The sequence below is a fragment of the Lontra canadensis genome, unplaced genomic scaffold, assembly GCF_010015895.1.
Source record: "Lontra canadensis isolate GAN:19392208 unplaced genomic scaffold, GSC_riverotter_1.0 scaffold66, whole genome shotgun sequence".
NCBI classification, from domain to species: domain Eukaryota; kingdom Metazoa; phylum Chordata; class Mammalia; order Carnivora; family Mustelidae; genus Lontra; species Lontra canadensis.
In genome coordinates, this window is record NW_022631060.1 from 6184526 (window position 1) to 6203182 (window position 18657).

An 18657-nucleotide genomic window follows, 5' to 3' on the forward strand; every position below is an offset into this window, starting at 1 on the left:
ACCAGTCCCTGGTTATGAATCTCCACCCCCCACCGTCCCCTTAGGCCTCCCTCCCCAGCCCCATCACCTCCCATCTGCTCCCACCCTTCCCGTCCCGGCTTTTTCCCATCCGGCAGTCCTCCTTCCCCAGGGTTCACCTTTGCCTGGGTCGCAGAAGCGCAGGGCCGAGGCGCTGACGGCGCGCACCCTCTCCGCCTGCACAGCGATGTCGGCTTCCACCAGCTCATGTAGCTGCAGCAGGTCCTCCACTCCGGCCAGGTGCTTACCCAGGTCGTGAGACTGCAGCCGGCCCTGCGGGGACAGGCAGCATGCCGGGGCCCACCCGAGGGCCTCCCACCAACCTCCTTGGGTGGCTGCGGGGGTCACACCCCGAGGAGCACAGCCGTCCCTGTCCGTCGGCTCCCACTCACACAGGCAGCGACACCCCAGCTCTGGGCCGGCACCCCGGTCACCTTGTACTCAACTGCCCTCCTATGGAACGACCGACTTTCTTACTAAATCTTGCTCCCAAAATCTCTGTTCTGACTCATCTTCTCAGCCCCAGAATTCTCACCACCCTCCTGCGGGTCACTGCTCAGTCCCCAGCACCCCAGCAAGTCCAGGGTCTCTCCAGACCCACCGTCCTCTCAATCCCTTGCCTAGATCACCGCACAGCATCTAACTGCCCCTTGGGCTGTCCACGGCCCTCCTGCACATCGTGGACACAGTGACCTTTAAAAACATGAAGGCAGAATCCTGTCTCTCCTTTCCAGAAACTTCTGCTCACGCTCAGTGCTCCATGCTACTCTGAACAAGACCCAAAGCCTGAGCAGGCCTGGCAGGCCCGGGGCGGTGGGGGTGGGGGGCTGGCTGCTCCCACCCTTACCTCATCCACTGCCCCTCCTGTTCTTCCAGTGCCCCCGGCCCTCCTTCCTACGCAGAACGCAGCACGTCTGTGCAGGCCCAGGACTGCTCCTTCTGCCTATGACACTCCCTGCTTACACCTCCCCACGCCGACTCCCTGTGGGTCTGTGGTTCCTCAGAGGCCTTCCCGGACCACCTCACCCTGCAGCCCTGTTCTATGTCCCCGGAGGCTCTAGGTCCACCTATCGTCCTGTTTCACAACAGGCCCGGGGGTTCCCTTGGCAGCCTCCTTCCACTAGAAGGTGAGCTCCACGATGGCAGGGCCCGTTTGCTCTGTGTACAAGGCCCAGCGCGGGGACCTACTCCCCCAAGATGCTCCCCTGCGCCCCCTGGGCCGGCGGTTACCTTCATCTCCTCCATCCAGTCCATGAGGTAGAGTAAGTCCTGAAACACCTTCTGCAGCTCCAGGGTGAGGAGGAGCCGCTCCCGCCGGGCTGCCACCATCTGCCGCAGGAAGTCCCAGAGCCGCGCCACATTGTGCTGCCGTGCCGCGATGCGCCTGATGTCGTGGTAGCGCTCGGCCGCCAGCTCCGCGGCCACGGCGTCCACAGCCTGCACCCGGCCGCTGTAGGCCACGATGTCCGTCTCGATGGCCTCGTGCTTGCGCACGGCCGCCTCGACGGCTGCCAGCTCCAGCCCGAAGTTGTCCTGGGGCAGACGACAGGCAAGGGGAAGTGGGGGAGCACAGGCCCCCCAGCTCGGGGACTCTGGGTTGTCTTCTGTGTGATGGACTCCTTGTTTCTTTAGCTCCCCCACATGGCAGGGCTCCTAACCCACCTCCCTCTCCCCCCGCCCCCTCTCTCTGTACCTCCTGCCCAGCCTGCACTACCTGGGACACGAGGCGCTGGTTCTCGCTAAGCCAGGTCTCCCGCATGGCCGCTTTGCGGTCGAAGCGGGCGGCCAGCTGCTCCAGCTTCTCCTGGCGGATCAGCTCAGTGCGCAGGGCCAGCTCACGCTCGTGCTCCGCTTTCTCCAGCCGCTCCCAAGCCTGCGAGGTGGGGGGGACAGGGTTGGAGAGGAGGGGTCATTGGGGCTGGGGGGCACATGATGAGTCCCAGAGGAGCTCGGTCTAGCAGGTCTGCTGGATGTGGTCGGTGAGACCCTTGGGCATGGATGCAGGAGAAACAGACAGCATGAGGGCCACGCAACCATGCGAAAGCACTTCTGCTTACGGATGAGGACCGGAAGGGGACAGGGAACGAGGAAGACCACTGGATTTGTCTGTGGTGGTGGGACTAGAGGTGAACCTCATCACTTCTATTAATCTCACGCAGGAGGCCAGGACAAGCCTTCCGGTCGGGGCAGTGGGGGGGCTGGTGCCAAGGATGGGACATCTGTGGGGCAGGGAGGGCGGCCGGGCACCTTGTTGATGTCCGAGATGAGCCGGCCCTCGCGGGGCGTGTAGACCTTCTGATTGTTGGCGCGCAGCTTGCTCTGGATGGTGAAGAGCAAAACTTCCAAGTTCCCCTTCTCGGTGAACCTGAGGCAGGAGGCACAGGGACTCTGTTTCAAGCCGAAAGGTCTTTGTCTCCTCGTGATCTCAGTGCAAAAGCCAGAAAATATGGCAAGCAAAAAGAACACGATTTTAAGACAAATGAAAACCGGACAGAGATGACCAGTTACACTTCGGCATGTGTATACTTCTTCTTCCCTTTTTTTTTGGTTACACAGATGGGATTATTCCAGAACCACGGCTGACAATCACCGAGGACTCATCCACCACGAGCCAGGCCCCGCTCGTGTCTGGCTTTCACTGTCACCCGCATTCTCTTATTGCTTCCATTTTCCAGATGGGAAAACGGAGGCACGGAGAAGCCGGATAAGCTGCCCAGTGCTCATGACTGCTTGACGACAGAGGCAGGATTTGAACTCAGGTACTTCGAACCTGACCACTTAGCCACGTGCTCCCTGCCGCCTACAAATAAGCGGTTCTGTAAACTGCTTCCTTGTTTCCGGTTCATGAACATCTTTTCATGCCAGTAAGTGCATTCCTTCAACACGATCTCTAGTGGCTCTCCCCTGACTTATTTTTCTTTTACAAAGTTCAGGTGAATGAACATCCTGGAAGTTCTACCTTCCAGAAAGCAGAGGGCTTTCTTGGTCACAGGGTGTACCTCAAACCATTCTTGGAATGTGTAGGAACAGACGTTTTCTGGATTAGTATTAGTTTTGGAGCTAAATGTGTTAACTGCAGAAGAGCTCAATACTGGGCAAGCGGGGGCTGTAACATGTGCCGTACAGAGCTGCCTCCTGGCGATCCCATTTAGAAAGTCCATTTCTAAAGCAGGCCAACAGAGCCTTTGCAGTGTGCGCAGAAGCAGCCACACTCCCGTGTTGCTGGTGATGATCTGCCCATCAGATCCAGTCTGCCTGGCCCTAAGCTGGCATTGGGTTCTGGGACACTCCGGCCAGTAATATCTGAGTGGATTGCACTGACTCTACCTACCATAGTAAGCATTTCCCCAGCGGGATTTTTTTTTTTTTTAAATGGATCATCATTTAAAAAATTTATCTTGGAATTGCTTCTGGCACTTTGAACTAGGGGAAATGAGCCTTCCCTGCATTTATGTCCTGCCAAATCTCCCTCCCAAAAGGCCACCCTAATTTAGGCTCAGGGCTGGCATGCTGCAGCGGGGGCGGCCCAGGGACACCTACTTGGGTGGCTTCTCCACGGTGCGGTAAGAATTGAAGGACTGCAGCTGGTTCTGGACCCCACTCAGGGAGTTGGCCAGCTGGCGGTCATTGAGGGTCACAATTGTTTGCTCGATCCACTGCAGCAGCTCTGAGGCTAGAGACTCATACTTCTCCACGAGGCGCTCGGCCTCCATGGCATGGTCCAGCACCTGCGGGACAGCAACAAGGGGGTCTTGCCCACGGGGTCCCTGGCCCAGCACAGCAGCTCCCCACTGTCTCTGCCTTCAGGAAGGAAGACCCCTAGGCCTGAGCTCTGTCCCGCCCGCCTCACGGCAGAGGGGTACCTTGCCAATCCTTTTGCCTTCCACGGCCAGAGCCTTCATCTTGGAGAAGTAGTGATAGTAAGTAGCCACATAAGTGATGATGGATTTCTCGTCTGGTTGGTCCACATTCACATCTGAGAAGAAGGAACACTCAGGTCAGGCCCTGATGTTTAGAGATTAGAAACTTGCCTCCCAGAAGCACACCTGCAACTTGGAGCGCTTACCCCAATCCCAGGGCCCCCACCTCAGCCCTCCGAAACTGACATCCTTCCTGCTCCTCTCAGGGCAAAAAGACAAATAAATCATTTGGACTTAAAGGACATGAGGAAGCGAAGTTTCTCCCCACCACCCACCTCCTCTAGAAACAAGCAGAGGACAAAATGCAGAAGCCCAAGGAGACTTTTACCCAGTGTTTCTAAGGGAGACCAAAATTAGCTGTTGAGGGCAGGAAAGGCAAGAAAAGAAACAACATTCCTGTTTGGGGATGGATCTTGTACTTAGGGGCTGGAAAACTGTCTAAGAAATCAGTGGATTTGGGGGCAGCAACACAGAAGATAAAAACCAAGCTTCCCGAAGCTGGGATGTTCAGAGGGATGGGCCCAGCGAGCCCCAGCTATTCTCAGGGCCATCTCGGGGCTCGGTCATGGCTCTTTCTGACCTCAGTCTCAAAGTTCAGCTGTGAGTCTAAGGAGGTGAGTGTCCTTTGGGCAAATCCGCTTCTACCACAAAGACCAAGACTGGGACTTGAAATGCCTGGGTTCTACGCCCACAATCGGCAGATTCCATCCTACCTACAGGGAACCCTATAGGGCTGGAAGCTCTTGTGGTCCCCTCTGAAATTCCACAGGCAAGAAGGACCCATCGAAGTCATGTCATAAAGTTGTTTTACTGAAATATTCTTTATCGTAACGGTGCCTCTCAAATGCTTTCCCAGGAACCTATGTGCGTGACTTCCATCACTAGATGGCTGATGAGAGTCGCTCTGGACTGAGATGGGGCTATGGTGGGACAGAAAACAGGGAGAAAAATACCGAGACCCAAGTCTGCCCAGTGAGCTTAGGGAGGAGCATTTCCATCAGGGAAGCCTCTTGGCCCTCCTCTGCCCTCCCTTTTCTGGCAGCACCGAGAGTGCTCTCCCTGAGAACTGGCTGAGGAAGCAGGTCTGGAGTTTGGATCTCTGCCCCACCCGCTGTGTGACCTCGGGAAAGTCGCTTAACCCGGTGGATAGGTCCCCATCTTCTCTTCCATAAACTGAGGACAGTAACGGCCCCGATTTCCAGAGCGTGTAGTGAGGACTGAGTTGAGTAAAGCATGTCGAGTGCAGGGCCAGGTCCGAAATAAGAGCCAGGGACCACTGCCTGACCAACATCAAGATCAGAACCAGAGAGGCCAGTCATCAGGGCCCGCTGACCGTAAGGCCAGAGCTGGGTGAGATCTCAGTGTCACGCAGCTTAATTTAGAACCCTAGAATTTTAGAGGAAGACAGAACCTTAGAGACCTCAGAGACCAATCTTCTCATTTTAGAGATGAGGAAAATGAGCCACAGAGAGGTTAAGCCACTGGCTCTAAGTCACAGAGCTGCTCCGTGGCGGGGCTGGCATAGAACCACATTCGAGGGCTCTTTCTGCCACAGGACTGCCCGTCTCCCTACATCCTTTTTTGGAGGAGGGATGTAATTTTCACATCATACAATTCACCCTTTTACAGGGGACAATTCAGCGGCTTTTAGTACCTTCACAAAGTGGTGCAGTCCTCACCATGATCTGTTCCAGAACATTCTTATCACCCCCAGAGGAACTCCATACCCATTAGCAGTCACCTGCCCCTAGCCCCCTGCCCTCAGCCCCTGGCCCCCACTCATCTGCCTTCTGCCTCTATCCCACAGCACTTTCTTTCCGCCACTCTGCCCCACCTTCAGGATCCAGCAACTTCGTGAGCCCCAGCTCCTTCTCAGCCAGATTGAAAGCATTTTGCAGGTTATAATGTGCATTGCATTTCTTCAGCGACTCAAAATCCAGCAGATCCGGCCTACAAGGGGAGGGGATAGAGACGGTATCAAGAGCACGTGAACCCCTAAAGAGGAAAAGTGAAGCCACCCCTGTCTTTATCCCTGCCACCAACTCCATTTTGTCCCAAACCAGGCACCCCAAGCCCACACCCACTGCTCCCACCCGCCCTGGCTCCCACCACGGCCCTCTGTGCAGCGTGGTGCCCCCACATCCCAGCTCTCGTCTGAACGTTCACTCCTTGTAACTGCCGTGTAGCCCATCTCATGGTCTGTGTGGGCGTGTGCACACCCGAGGGCCGTGAGCCCGTCCAGCCGCCCGGCAGGCTCGCCGACCCCAGCCCCTCACCGGTGCTTGTGCACAATGGCGTTGAAGGCCAGTCCGTCCCTCCAGCTGGTCGTGAAGTTGTGCACGTTAACATTGGGATACCTATAAATGGAGACCGGGAAGAACAGTGAGTAGGGCCTAGTCCTGGTCTGTGACTCAAGGATGGATCTCCAGCTCGTGGTTCCGGGAGCCCATCCCTCCTTTACCACACAGCCTCGGTGCGGCCAACCCTCCAAGGCCACGGGCCCTGGGCAGCCTCACCCCGCCGTCTTCATCTGGCACCACAGCAGCAGGGCGTCCTTGGCCGACTTCTTCTCCTTGTTGTCTTCTGTTTCCACACTGATGTCTTGGATCTAAGAAGGAAAGAAGGGAGCGCCTCAGTCCCCCAACAGGGGCTCCTGGAGTTATCGGAGATACTCGGAAATACACAGCAGAAAACTGTTCTTTATAGACTCCTGGAAGAAGGGTGCCGGGATAGAGCCGGAGGACTTTTCCTCCTGGGATAATGACCACAAAACATTTTAGGCAGCAGGATGAGGTCGGAAGTCAGAAGAGTGGAAGGGCCTCAAAGTGAAGGATGCTAGCTCCTCGGAGTGGGGAGTGGCGAGTGGGCGGGTGAGAGCGCTACCTGGGAGCTAGGTTTCCAAGGGGGCACTGATGGAGCTCTGCTCCAGGCTGGGAGGAGCACCGGGGAGTACGGGGACAACCGGGAGAACTGAGTATGGTATGGGAACATTGGCCTGCCTATGCTCAGAGCATAAGAAGCAACACGGTGACTGTTTTAGGGAGGCAAGCAGAGTTGGAAGCGGACGAGTGGACCGATGACCAGGCCCCAGGTAGAGTTCTCAAACTCTCAGGGGTGAAGTTTGGTCCAGTTTGTGTAATCTCCCGTCCCTTGTGGACCAACATGTGGTCCTACCACATGTGGCCAGTAAACAGACCAGGCCATGGGGGACCTGCCACAGAAGTCTGACAACACCCACACTGGTCTCTACCCCGTGGGAGGGGGAGGCTGTCTGGGTCTGGTGCTTGGATCTGGATCTGGATCTGGGTCTGGAGCACAGCAACCTCAAACACTCTATGAAGTTCTAGACCCTGCGTGTTTTCGTCGGTCACACTGTGGACTGGTGGTGCCCGTTCGCGGTACGGCACCGATGTGTGAAGCCCACTCTGCGAGACGCTGTGCTGGGCTACCTGGAACCGAAGAATGATGGTCCAGACCAGCCCAAGGGTCAGACGGTGGTTTCCGTCCACAATGTCGTGGGAGCCCATGTTTTCCAAGTGCACTTTCTGCTCCTTCAGGAACTGGAGGGCCTTGTCCACATTCTCCAGGCAGTGGATCCGCATGCGTCCTTTGGTGGGCTTTGGCTGTTAAGGGATAGGGGACACAACAACATGGGACTGTGGGCCTCCTCCTCTTTCCCTCTCAGCTTTCTCACGACCCTGCTCTACACGCCTTCCCCATGACCCCCGTCGGGAACGCGGGTACAGCCCTCAAGCCTCGGCCCAAGTTCAGGAGCCAAAGCGCAGTTTCCAGAAGTGGCTTGGGCAGATTAAGATTCCCAAGGGAATTAATTGCACCCAGAGTGGGTGGGAAAAGAAAAGATTTCAATGGGGCCACTGTTCCTGTCTCTGTGAAGCAATGCTCTTATTTAATCCAGGTGGCAAAGCCTCTCAAAACGAAACCATCTTCTGAGCAGAGGGCAGCCAACTGCTTCCTGCTCTGCGCCGTCACTCTTCTAAGGGCGACACCCAGCTTGTCCTCCTGACCACTGTTTCTTGGGCTCCCTCCTCCCTCTGTGACCACAGCTCACCAGTGTCTCTCCCGAGAGCACCTCGAGGAGCCTCAGGAGGTTACGTCCATCCCGGAGGTCACTGTACAGGTCTCCCACCCGGCATGTCACCCGGGCCAGGTGCGAGTTCACCCACTTGGTGAAGGTTTTCTTCTGCACAGCTTCTCGCTCATCTGCGGCGGCAACAAGGGGTCATTTCTGTCCTTCAAGTACAGTGCACCTGCTTCTAAACACCAGCTGACGGGGTTGGGAAGCTGGGGGACCTGGAAGTGAGGTCTAGGAAGGAGGAGGGGCAGGAAAACGCCTGAGACAAAATCCCTGACTTAAAAAGCAGGGAATAAAAAAATTGGGATGAGCTCATAGGGTAAAAAAGAGAAATGAGCAAACAGGCTTTGAGAAGAAAGGAGGAAAGAAATTAGAAGCAGTGAGACATGCGGGGAAGGGCTGGGATCTGGGATCAGGGCTGTCCTGTAACAGTGGAGAGACACTGTTATCATCATCAGTCTTGCTGTCCTCATCTGTTAAATGGGCATACTGCTTGACTTTCCACTTCAACCCGTGACTGTTGACAAAATGAGACAATGTACGTCAGCTGCCCCGCACACATGATGGGCTGCTCCTTGATGAGTTACAGTTATCCGGGCATGATCTAACCCGAAGGAGAGACCCAGAGCTCTCGGAAGCAGCAGGAGGCGTGGCCATTCTCTTTGCTGACGGACAGGGCGTGGACTTAAATGACACCAGCCGCTCTTCCAAGTGGTCATTAGAAGGACAAGACATTACACAGGCTCTAGCCTCCTGAGTCAGCTTGTTCTCCTGGGATAATTTAAAGAAAAGATGGGGCTCCTCTACTTCTGGGGTGGATTCATTCAGTTCATTCAGGGCTACAGTGGGATCCAGTCCTGGGACAGCAACATCCCAACACTAAGACGGAAAACAATCTTGAAGGTTGGGAATAAGGAAAACGCTGAGCCCAGGACACACAGGGGGGATAAAACAGGCAGAGTTGGGTGCGGATCTCAAAGAAGGTGAGGAAATGCCTTGCTGCCTGGTCCACAGGACAGGCTGCTGATGAAGCATGCTTTCTAGATGCCACAGGAAAATTTAACATTTTAGACGTTATAAATGACAAAGTGAGGGAAGAGGGTCTGGCCACTCGGATTTCTGCCCGTTTCCCCCACAGGAGCCCAGTGAGAGGACCCAATCCAAGGGGCTGGGGCCTGAAGAGTCACTTTTGTTTCCCTTCTCAGCCCCAGCATCTCAGAAACCGAAAAGACCCATCCCTGAATTTCACATTCCTGGCACCTCACCCATAAAATAAAACGACACACCCACGTCTATTCCTGTCTCTCTTACCTCCAAGCCCCATACCTAAGCCAGCCTCCTCCGGGTCCTAACAACTACACCGGCAGGCCCCTGCTCTGTGGGCCTCCTTTCAGGGTCTCCAGGCCCTGCCTGAGCCTGGCACTGCTCAGAGCACCGGCCATGGCTGGAGGAGTGAAGATGGCCCTGATGCCAGGCACACTGGGGTGAGGCCATTCTGGCCTACAGGTAGAAAAAGAGAGGAAGACCGAATCGGTAGCAGCTAGGAGAAAACTGGGCAAAGCCAAGGCCCAGAGATAAAGCATCACTTTACAAGGTGTCCACAACATCCACAGGCACCTCCCCCCGCAAACTCAGTGGTCCTGGAAATACACTGAAATATCGGTGCCAGGATGAACACAGACCTGCCCGTCGGCACCAACTCCCTTTGACACACTCCCTGGTTTACACACACACACACACACACACACACCTCCAGACACCCACGGCCACAGGGACAAGCCCTGGGTGGCTCAGCCTCCCGGGTGACCGCCGTCTCTCCTAACAGCCATCCCAGCAGGTGCTTCTCCTCCAAACCCTCCGCGGGGACAGCGAACGGGCTCGGTGCTGACGCGGGCGCTGCCACCACGCTCAGGTCCCTTCTTCCAGGGGGGCCCAAGCCTTTCCCGATTCTGCCGGCGCCCATGGGTTGGGTCCCTCGTAGTCAGTCCCCGCGCACACGGTCTCCCGACACAGATGGCGGGTGCCTCCCCGGCTTTGCTCGGGCCCCTCTGTCCCGGGGCCCCTGGGCGCGGCCGCTCACCTTGGAGCTGCTTGAAGCGGCCTTCCAGCACGCTGGCGTACTGCGCCGGGTTGATGAAGGCGGCCGGCGACAGCAGGAGGCCCCCCGGGCTCTGGGCCCCCTCCACGGCCTCATAGTAGAAGTCGCCCGCGCCGTTGAGGCCGGGCCCTTGCGCCCCGCTCACCCCGTTCCCATTCATGCCGCCCGCTGCCTCTCACGCGGCCCGGGGCCCGCCGTCCATGCCCTGCCTGCGCCGCGCGCCACGTCTCCGCTCCGCGCCTCCCCCCTGCCCCGCCGCAGCGCGGGGTCCCGAGCGCCCGGGCTCCCGGCGGGGAGTCGGTCCGAAGGCAGGGGACGTGTCGCGGAGCGGCGGGAAGCCGAGCGCCGGCCGTCTGAGCGCCCGAGCTCCGGGGCCCGTGGGCAGAGCACACCTGGCTGCGGCGAGGGGAGACCGAGGCGGCTCCCAACAAACAGGTCGGACGGTGCCGGGGGAGGGGCGGGAGGCGGGGCGCGGCTCGCGGCGGCGGCGGGCCCGGCCCTGCGCCGCGAACAGGGAACCGCCGGCGCCTTGCGGACCGGCCCTCCGCCCCCCGGGCCCCAGCTGCTCAAGCGCGGGTCCCCGAAGCAAACTCCTGCCTCTCGAAGGTCTGCAGGTGGGACAAGGATGGTCCCCTCTTGGGGTGACGGTAGGAGGTCCCCCCTTCAGGACCTGAGCTCTGGTCCCCAGCTCGGAGGGCAGAGAAAGAAAAATCCCTGGAGAGGTGTAACCAGCTCCGTAGGTGCGGGACACTCTTCTGGGCTGTTGCTTAAGTTCTCTTATCTGTGAAACTGGTGTTCCAGTCTTCCCCATTTGTTTGTCACCGCCTCCGGTTCCCGACCCTTCCCTGGCACGAGGCTCACCAAGCCCTCCTCAGCCAGGCCATCCCTGGCCCCCAGTGCATCCCACTGCTGGGACATCTGCCAGATTCTCTTCCGATCTCTCCCTGGGCTTCAGCTCATGTCCCTTACAGGCTACTCTTGGTCTCTCCTGTCTTCATTCATTATTTCTCTGACACCTGCTGGTGCGAGGGGCCGTGCTAGGTGAAGCCCACACAGGAGAGCCCGGTTTGGTGGTGGAGAAATGACAGCTCAAGGTGGCATATGTCACTTGGACTACAAACATGGGGACAGTCCTGGGTGGCATGTGCACAGACATCATGACCCCAAAACCGGGGTACCAGAGAAACTTCTCCTCAAAGAGGTGACATTGTCCACAACCCACTGTTCTGTCTTCTCTTGTCTACAAAAACACTGAAATGAGTATTTCACACGCCAGCCTGAGACTCAACCAGAAGGGCAGAGAGGTCGGGGAGAAAATACACGATGAGGGCTTCCCAGACCTAAGGTCACCACACAAGGGGCCTGGGATGCTGTGCTGCTGGAGAAGAATTACCTGGAGAGCTTTTTTAAAATCCTCATTTCTGGACCATATATGGGTCCAACGATCCTAATTCAGTGTGTCTAGGAGGGGGCTTCGGGACGTGGATTTGTAAAACTGTCCCTGGGTTATCCTATAAAAAGTGCTGCCCCGTTTGGGAACCACCCCCTGTGTCTCCCCTCTCCCAGGAGGCCACCCACTCATGCTGGGGGCACTGCCTGCAATGGCAGGGTGTGGTTGTGGCATCCTCCCATGGCATGGGGCTGGGAGGCCAGCAGGTCAGTGGAAGAGATGAGGGTGGGACGGAGGAGGGAAGCCAGACGGGGTGGGTGGCCTTAGGGTGTGTGGGTGACTCAGCCCCACGCCAGCCAGCCGCTGATGGTGTCAGGTGGCAGCTGCACTTTTGTTGCCATGACAACTCCTCCCCGGAACGCAGGGAGGCCCGTCTGACGGGTTTGTTTGTGCTCAGCGGAGCTGAGGGAAGAGCCCAGGCCGTAGGGGAGGGCAGAGGAAGAGGCGTTTGAGAACAAACCCGGAGCTGAGGGAAGAGCCCAGGCCGTAGGGGAGGGCAGAGGAAGAGGCGTTTGAGAACAAACCCGGGAGAATGGGCGGCTGCAGAAACCAGCGGCGGGTGGAGGGAACCTGCTTCAGGGAACAGGTAGACGAAATAATGGGAGGAACAAGAGGCAGGTGGAAGGAACAGCTGGGGAAGGAAGGGGGAGGGTAATGGACTGGGAGAGGTAACAGGTGTGACAGGTGACAGGGAAAACCAAGGAAGGCCCAACGAGAGGATGAAAGGTAAGGGACAGATGGGTGGAGATGGCAGGACTAAATTCGAAAGAGTTAAAGACCATGACTCAGGGACAGAGGGGAACAGAGCTGAGTCCTGTGCTTGGGAAAGGGAAGATGGGGAACATTTTGGACTGTATGAAGTTTGTTCTTGTCGCTGCAGTTGGGGACCAGGGACTTGACGGGGTAATCTGAATCAGCTGGCAGCTTAGAAAGAAAATTGGTCTTCCTGTGACATTGGAGGACTCTCCGTGACTAGCTTATCTCCCCAGCCTCCTCAGCATCTCCCCTGGCCCTCCCCTGACCTCACCTGCCAGGGCCTTAATGCGAGACCTCTCAAAGAGGCGGGCTGAGCTGCTGTCATTGTCCCAGTCCGAGTCGGGCAGGTCCCAGCGGTTGTTGATGTCGCTGTACTGGCCCTGGATCTCCAAGCTGTCGAAGTCTGTGGGTGACAGGGTGCTGCTCATGGTGGTAGGTGGCCTCCTGCTCCTGCAAGGGGGAACGTGGCTGGTGAGGGGCATCTCAGGACCACTGAACCCACTACTCACCATGTCCTTATCTCCTCTTGCCCTAGATCTGCTCCACTCTCCTGAGGGCCAAAGGCTGTGGTTGGTTTCTCTGTCAACGGAGATCAGCCCCTAGTGCGAGAGGGGAAGCCACAGTGGGGGAGCAGAGGGACAGGAACCCAAGAGATGAACATGGAGGGAGACAGGAAGGCAAGAGTGTCTCAGAGTGCTGTGGCAGAGAAAACAGGCTCCAGGGAGGGACAGTGGGCGAAGCTGGGGACTGAAAATGACGATGGCTAACAGCATGGCTTGGGAGGGCGGTGCGCAAACCAGGGTAGCACAGGAAGCAGACGTAGGACCCCAGTCTAAACTGGAGTTCTTTTATTTCGTGGTTCCACAAACTGCTCTGAGCTCCCACTCCACATAAGACGACCTCTTATACCCAGTACGTGATCTGAGATGAAAAGACCCTAATCCTGCTCTCCAGCTGAGATGGATTTAGAATACACCAGGAAGCCTGTGGTGCACTCTCAGGTAAGTATAGACAAAGTGCCCAGGAGTTCAGAGGAGGACATGGTATGGTTCTCTCCCCCTTTGTTTCCTTTTGTTTGCTACAGGAATACCTGACAGGTGCTAGGTAAATGTCAGCTGTGAGATGTGGCCCTGCTATCTATGTACATGTGTCACCTCACCACAACCCTTATGGGGCAAGGGTTCATTGTCATCCCCACTCATAGAGGAAGCTGCACGGTGAAAGTTAAGTCATGGTTCAAGGTCACACAGCTGGAAGGAGCAGAGCTGGGTTTCAAAGAGAGATTCTTTCTGACTTTGGGGACCAAGCTCCCAATCATAACACCTCGAGCATCCTGGAGCCCTTCGGAGCTCCCTGGCAAGCATCAGCAGCTGGGGCTCCCTTCAAGGGCCCAGGCTAGGGAAATTAGGACCACATATGCTTGCCAGCACTACTCATGGGTCTACGTTATGCAAACTCTGTCCTTCTCAAAACTAACAAAGGAGATTCAGATTAGCTGCTCGGGATTTAAAAAACCCCTCTGCTGTCCAATTTCTTATATATTTCAGCATTCAGCAGCCATTCAAGGGAATGGAGGGGGCTGGATCTGCAACTTCATTAGAACCCCAAGTATGCATTTCTCATTTTCCTAGTAATTTTCAAACATGAAGACATTTTAACCCTTAGCACTACTTCCTAGGGTGAAGGCTATGATATTGGCAGTCTCTGGTTCTGGGAGGGTGGACAGGAGGACCTCGTGTGTAGTTTGGGGGAAAGGAGAAGGGATAGGTGGTGAGTTGTGGGTGGGTAGGGAGGTGTGTTCCCCTGGGCACACAAAAGCAGAACTTGGCTTCTGTCATTAACTGGTTCCGTGAAGCTGAACCTGACCCTGACCCACAGGAAGCCAGGATTGTCGGCCCCACCCCTTTCTCTCAAAGAGAAATCAGGCACAAGGATTTCCCTGGGAGTAGCATTAATGAGGTGTGAGGGAGCTAAGGTCTAAGGCTCCTAGACTGGGTTTCGCATTCCCTGTAATAGGGAAAAGAGCTTAATTTCCACTAGCTGGGACACCTTTCTCCTTTAAAATTCATCATTTCTCTTAATCCCCAACAGATTCTTTGAATTTGCTCTGTAAATATTTATATAAAAATAAATTCTAGGGCAGAATTGAGTCACCCTGAGCAAAAAGTGCTGTGGGCAAGGTGTGACCTGAACTAGAGTCACCTAATGCTGGCAGGCACTGAACAGGGAAGGAGCCTAAGGCCCCGAACTGGTACCAACTCCATTTTTCTCAGCCATTCAGGTCCAGACTTCTTGCCAGTAGCCATGCTCACACTTAGCTCTGGGACTGACATTTCCAGCACTCACATGCTCTCTACATAGACCTCCCCACAAAAAGTCCTATATACATACAATGCCCTCCAGCCTTCTGTTTCCATAACCCTTTTTCCTTTTATCAGGAGTCACAGAACCTACTGAAGCCAGCCCCCAGGCCTATGGCTGATAAACTTGTTTAAAAAGGACTAATTTGGGGGGTACTTGGCTGGCTCATTCAGAAGAGCATGTGACTCTTGATCTCGGGGTCATGAGTTCGAGCCCCACGTTGGGTATAGAGATTACTTAACAAATAAAACTAAAAGAAAACAAAAAACACAACTGATTTTGGATTCCTTTAGGTGGGCTTGGCACTTTCCAGTTCTTTACAGACCTCACCATTCCCTTTCTCCTTCCCAGCCATGTCACATATATATTTTTTAAAGATTTTATTTATTTATTTGACAGAGATCACAAGTAGGCAGAGAGGCAGGCAGACAGAGAGGAGGAAGCAGGCTCCCTGCTAAGCAGAGAGCCTGATGTGGGACTTGATCCCAGGGCTCTGGGATCATGAACTGAGCTGAAGGCAGAGGCTTTAACCCACTAAGCCACCCAGGAACCCCCATGTCACATATTTTTGTCACCTCTGGGACCCTGAAGACCTCGAGATTCTTAAATCTTCCTTTATATCTTAGTACTACCAAAGAGCAGACACTTAAAGAGATAGACTGACTGACTCGATCTCCAAACCACTGTGTGTCCTTGGGGCCCCATAACCTGCACAAAACTTAAACATGTATTACTCTGGCTTCCTTTTGGTGATCCAACCTGGTCCTCCCGTAGTGGGACCCAGGCGAGGGATCCAGACCTCCCAGTGAGGTCTGGCTATTAGAGCCTCTCCATGGAATCCTGTAATTTCGGAGAGAAAGTATGGATTTGGAATCTCCCCTCCTCCCAAATAAAAATTCATCCACTTAAATGCTCCTTTGGCCAAGTCAAATTTTGACACACATGTTTTGTGTCCTGAGTTCCCAGGGATGCCGTCAGATAAGGAACCAGGATGGCGCTGGTGTCCTTCGATTACGGATCTCTCTAGGGCCACATGTTGGGATTCCAAGGAGTTGGTTCCCACGGACTTGCATGTGAATGGTGCTCTCTGGTGTTGTTCAGTGCTGTGGCCTCTGAGGTTTGATTGACAAGCATTTGCGCTCTGCAGTCCCTGGCCTTTGGGACAATACTCTGTGTTCTCTGTCCCCTGCTGCCATCTCCAGATTCCTACAGTTCTCTATGGAGTTTCTTTACATAGATCCTGCTCTGAGTTCTTTCACTAAGTACATCACTCCTCACCTATGATCTGGGTCTCCATACTCACATCTGCTTAGTCTGCCTGTCCACCAGACTCATGACTCATGACCCCTGTGTCTCCGTATGCTGGAGAATCCTCAGCCTCATTCTCCCCATGGATTCCCAAACTCTGGCAACAGGACGGCACGGCAGCTAATCCAGATTACAGTTCCACAGGAACCTTATTCTTAGCCACTGACCTCGAGGCCAGGCCCAAGTAGCTTACATTGTTCACACTAGAATAAAGCCAGCTCCCACCAGCTGCAAGCCTGGGGGTCCTGCTGGATTCTCCACCGGCTGCTGCTGGATTCAGCTGAGGGCGGATCCTCAAGGGCAGCTGTCCCACTTCCCCTGTCCTCCCATTTCAGCTGGCATGCAGGCTAGAAATCCTATCCCCTGGCTATAGCCTGTCTTATACCCTAATTCCTCCTCTGGCCGCATACTGCTCCTGATTAAGTCTTTGCCTCCCTCAGAGACAGTTGATGGTTCTCTCCTCTGTGCTCCCACAGCACTTGGGAGAGAAGCTATTATTGCCTCCATCACATTGTATTACACTTGGTTGTTTATGAGCCTCTCTGCGTGCTCCATTTTTAACCCATGGAGGACAAGGGCTGTGTCTTACTCATGTTTGTCTTTTCCAAGCCCAGTACAAGAGGCATTCAGTAAAGAAATTGTAAATGACTCGACCATAACTCTTTTTTCTTCTTTCTTTTTCTTTTTCTGCCAGCCAATTAATGTCTTTCTTAGAGCTGGTTCAGTAGATCTGGGGTGGGGCCCAGGACCCTGCTTTTCCTACTTGTTCCCAGAGGACACTAAAGACCTGATTTGAGGGCACCGTTGTCCAAAGATGAGGAGCGATAGAATTGGCTAGGGGAGCTATGAGGACTGAAGAGACACCAAGTTTTGGGGGTGAGGGTGATCCGAGGTTAACTTCTGGGTGGGTTCAGGCTCTATCCAACGCTAAACTCAAAATGTAACTTCTCTGAGAAACTCCAAGACCCACAAAGAACCAGAAGCGTCAGGCGATGAGAGAGGAAATGAAGACAGTGTGAACTCTGGATCTAATGAGACAAATAGAGCTGAGGCCCTGACACAGGCGAATCACAGATGTGCGGTAGAAGGATGAGATGGCTGGAGATGCGATGGGCAGTGGGGGGAGTAGAGTTGACCAAATGACAGCAGGATGAGTAACAGATGAGAAGAAATGGAGACCTTGGCCAAATAAAAATCTTAGACTCAAAGTCTGAGTGGACCGGCAGAGACATAAAAGGAAAAAGGGATTACAGATAAACTCAGGGCTCCTAGGAGGGCAAAGAAAGACACACTCAGGGCAATCAGAGACCCTTGCAGAGAAAAACACCCTAACCCATTTCCCCCAAGGCTGTATTCCTGGTGAAACGCATGGACTCTCCTCCACGGAACTTAAGGACCAGGCTGAAGAGTGGCACTAAATTGCTGTTTGATCCTCTCTGGAATCCTCCACTCAGGGCAGAATTATTCAGACTAATTTTCACTCCCTTGCTATGCCCCTCCCCCAAGCCTGCACCGGCTGGGTTACATCAGTTTCTCCCAGGGACAAATCTAAGATCCCTAATAACTTTTCCCTCTCTAAACCTTTCCTCTTCCGAATTGACCAAGAGCTTGGTCCAGCACCCGACGCATATTTGGAACTCACTCTGCCCCTTTCACCTTCAAGGAAAACTGGTTCGTGGATGCCCTGCCGGTGCCTGCCTGAACCGACCGGCTCGCCAGCGCTGGAACCGCGGCGGCTCGAGGGAGAGGAGGAGGGCGGCGGAGAAGCAACCCGCGGAGACAACATGCAGCAGGTTAGGAAAGGGACAAGCCCGCCGCGCAGCCGAGCATGCAACGCCACGGGGTCAGTGGGGGTGAAGTCGTCCCGCGCCAGAGTGGACAGTAAATGCCCACCGTGGTGCTGGAGTTGGAACACCCCAGCGCGGAGGCCTTGCGGGGTAGTTGTGTGCGGGGCGGACTCTAAGCCGTCCGGATGTCCCGGCCACGGAAACACCTTCCGCCGCTCCTTCCCCACCGCCCGAAGGGGCTGCATGCTCCCTCTACCAGCGTTCTGGTCCCCACGGCCAGCCGTGTCCCCTCTCACACACAGTCAGGAGGCATAAAGGGGCGCATGGAGCTAGCTACCAAAGAGGCGAGGAGGAGCACCCCCGGCTCCCGAGGGAAGCCCCCAGCAAGCTCCGGAGGGGGAGCCGGGCGCCCGCACACGCCGGGCACAGACGGCAGAGCGTGTCCGCAGCACCTGGATCAGCGCCGGCGGTCGGCGGAGGAGCCGCGGCCACCGGAACAGCCGGCGCTGTCACACACGCTCCGAGCACAGCCGGCCCGAGCCCTCAACGCGTTTGTCAGCCGCAACTCTTGCAAGACTCTTCGCTCCGCTCCGGAAAGGCCCGCGTTCCCCACGCCTCGACCCTCACGCCCGGTACCTGGGTGGCTGGCACATGACTCTCCATCCTGTCCCCCGGACCGGGCGGGAGCGAGGGCCAGGCGCCGCATCCTCCCTCCCCGGCTCCCGCGGCCGGCCCCGAGCCCCGACCCCGACCCCAACCCCGCCGCCCGCCCGCGGCCGCACAAAGCGCGCCGCCCCGCCGCCGGGACAAAGCGGGCCCGGGCGCCGGCACCTACCTCGGTGCGGAGCGCCGGCCGGCCAGGCGGG

At 55.9% G+C, this 18657-nt stretch overlaps 2 protein-coding genes across 4 annotated transcripts in view; one reads left to right on the forward strand and one right to left on the reverse strand.

Annotated features, from left to right (window-relative positions):
• The window catches only part of SPTBN2 (spectrin beta, non-erythrocytic 2), a 35359-nt gene extending 16708 nt beyond the window's left edge, over positions 1-18651 (reverse strand). Inside the window, exons 1-13 of one of the 3 annotated variants that reach the window (XM_032879577.1) lie at positions 18428-18447; positions 12607-12785; positions 8008-8159; positions 7388-7561; positions 6455-6546; positions 6215-6295; positions 5773-5888; positions 3882-3994; positions 3559-3746; positions 2266-2383; positions 1733-1891; positions 1249-1551; positions 138-291 (exon numbers count right to left, since the gene is read on the reverse strand). In XM_032879577.1, the coding sequence (XP_032735468.1) occupies positions 138-291; positions 1249-1551; positions 1733-1891; positions 2266-2383; positions 3559-3746; positions 3882-3994; positions 5773-5888; positions 6215-6295; positions 6455-6546; positions 7388-7561; positions 8008-8159; positions 12607-12785; positions 18428-18444 (1846 nt within the window). In that variant the 5' untranslated portion in view covers positions 18445-18447. Of the gene's footprint in view, positions 1-137; positions 292-1248; positions 1552-1732; positions 1892-2265; positions 2384-3558; positions 3747-3881; positions 3995-5772; positions 5889-6214; positions 6296-6454; positions 6547-7387; positions 7562-8007; positions 8160-10111; positions 10305-12606; positions 12786-18427; positions 18448-18626 lie in introns of those variants that run through there. The other 2 variants (XM_032879579.1, XM_032879578.1) reach the window with 2 other exon arrangements.
• The window catches only part of CUNH11orf80 (chromosome unknown C11orf80 homolog), a 130739-nt gene continuing 129513 nt past the window's right edge, over positions 17432-18657 (forward strand). The window contains exon 1 of the mRNA XM_032879582.1: positions 17432-17797. Coding sequence (XP_032735473.1) covers positions 17495-17797 — 303 coding nt within the window. The 5' untranslated portion in view covers positions 17432-17494. The remainder of the gene's footprint in view (positions 17798-18657) is intronic.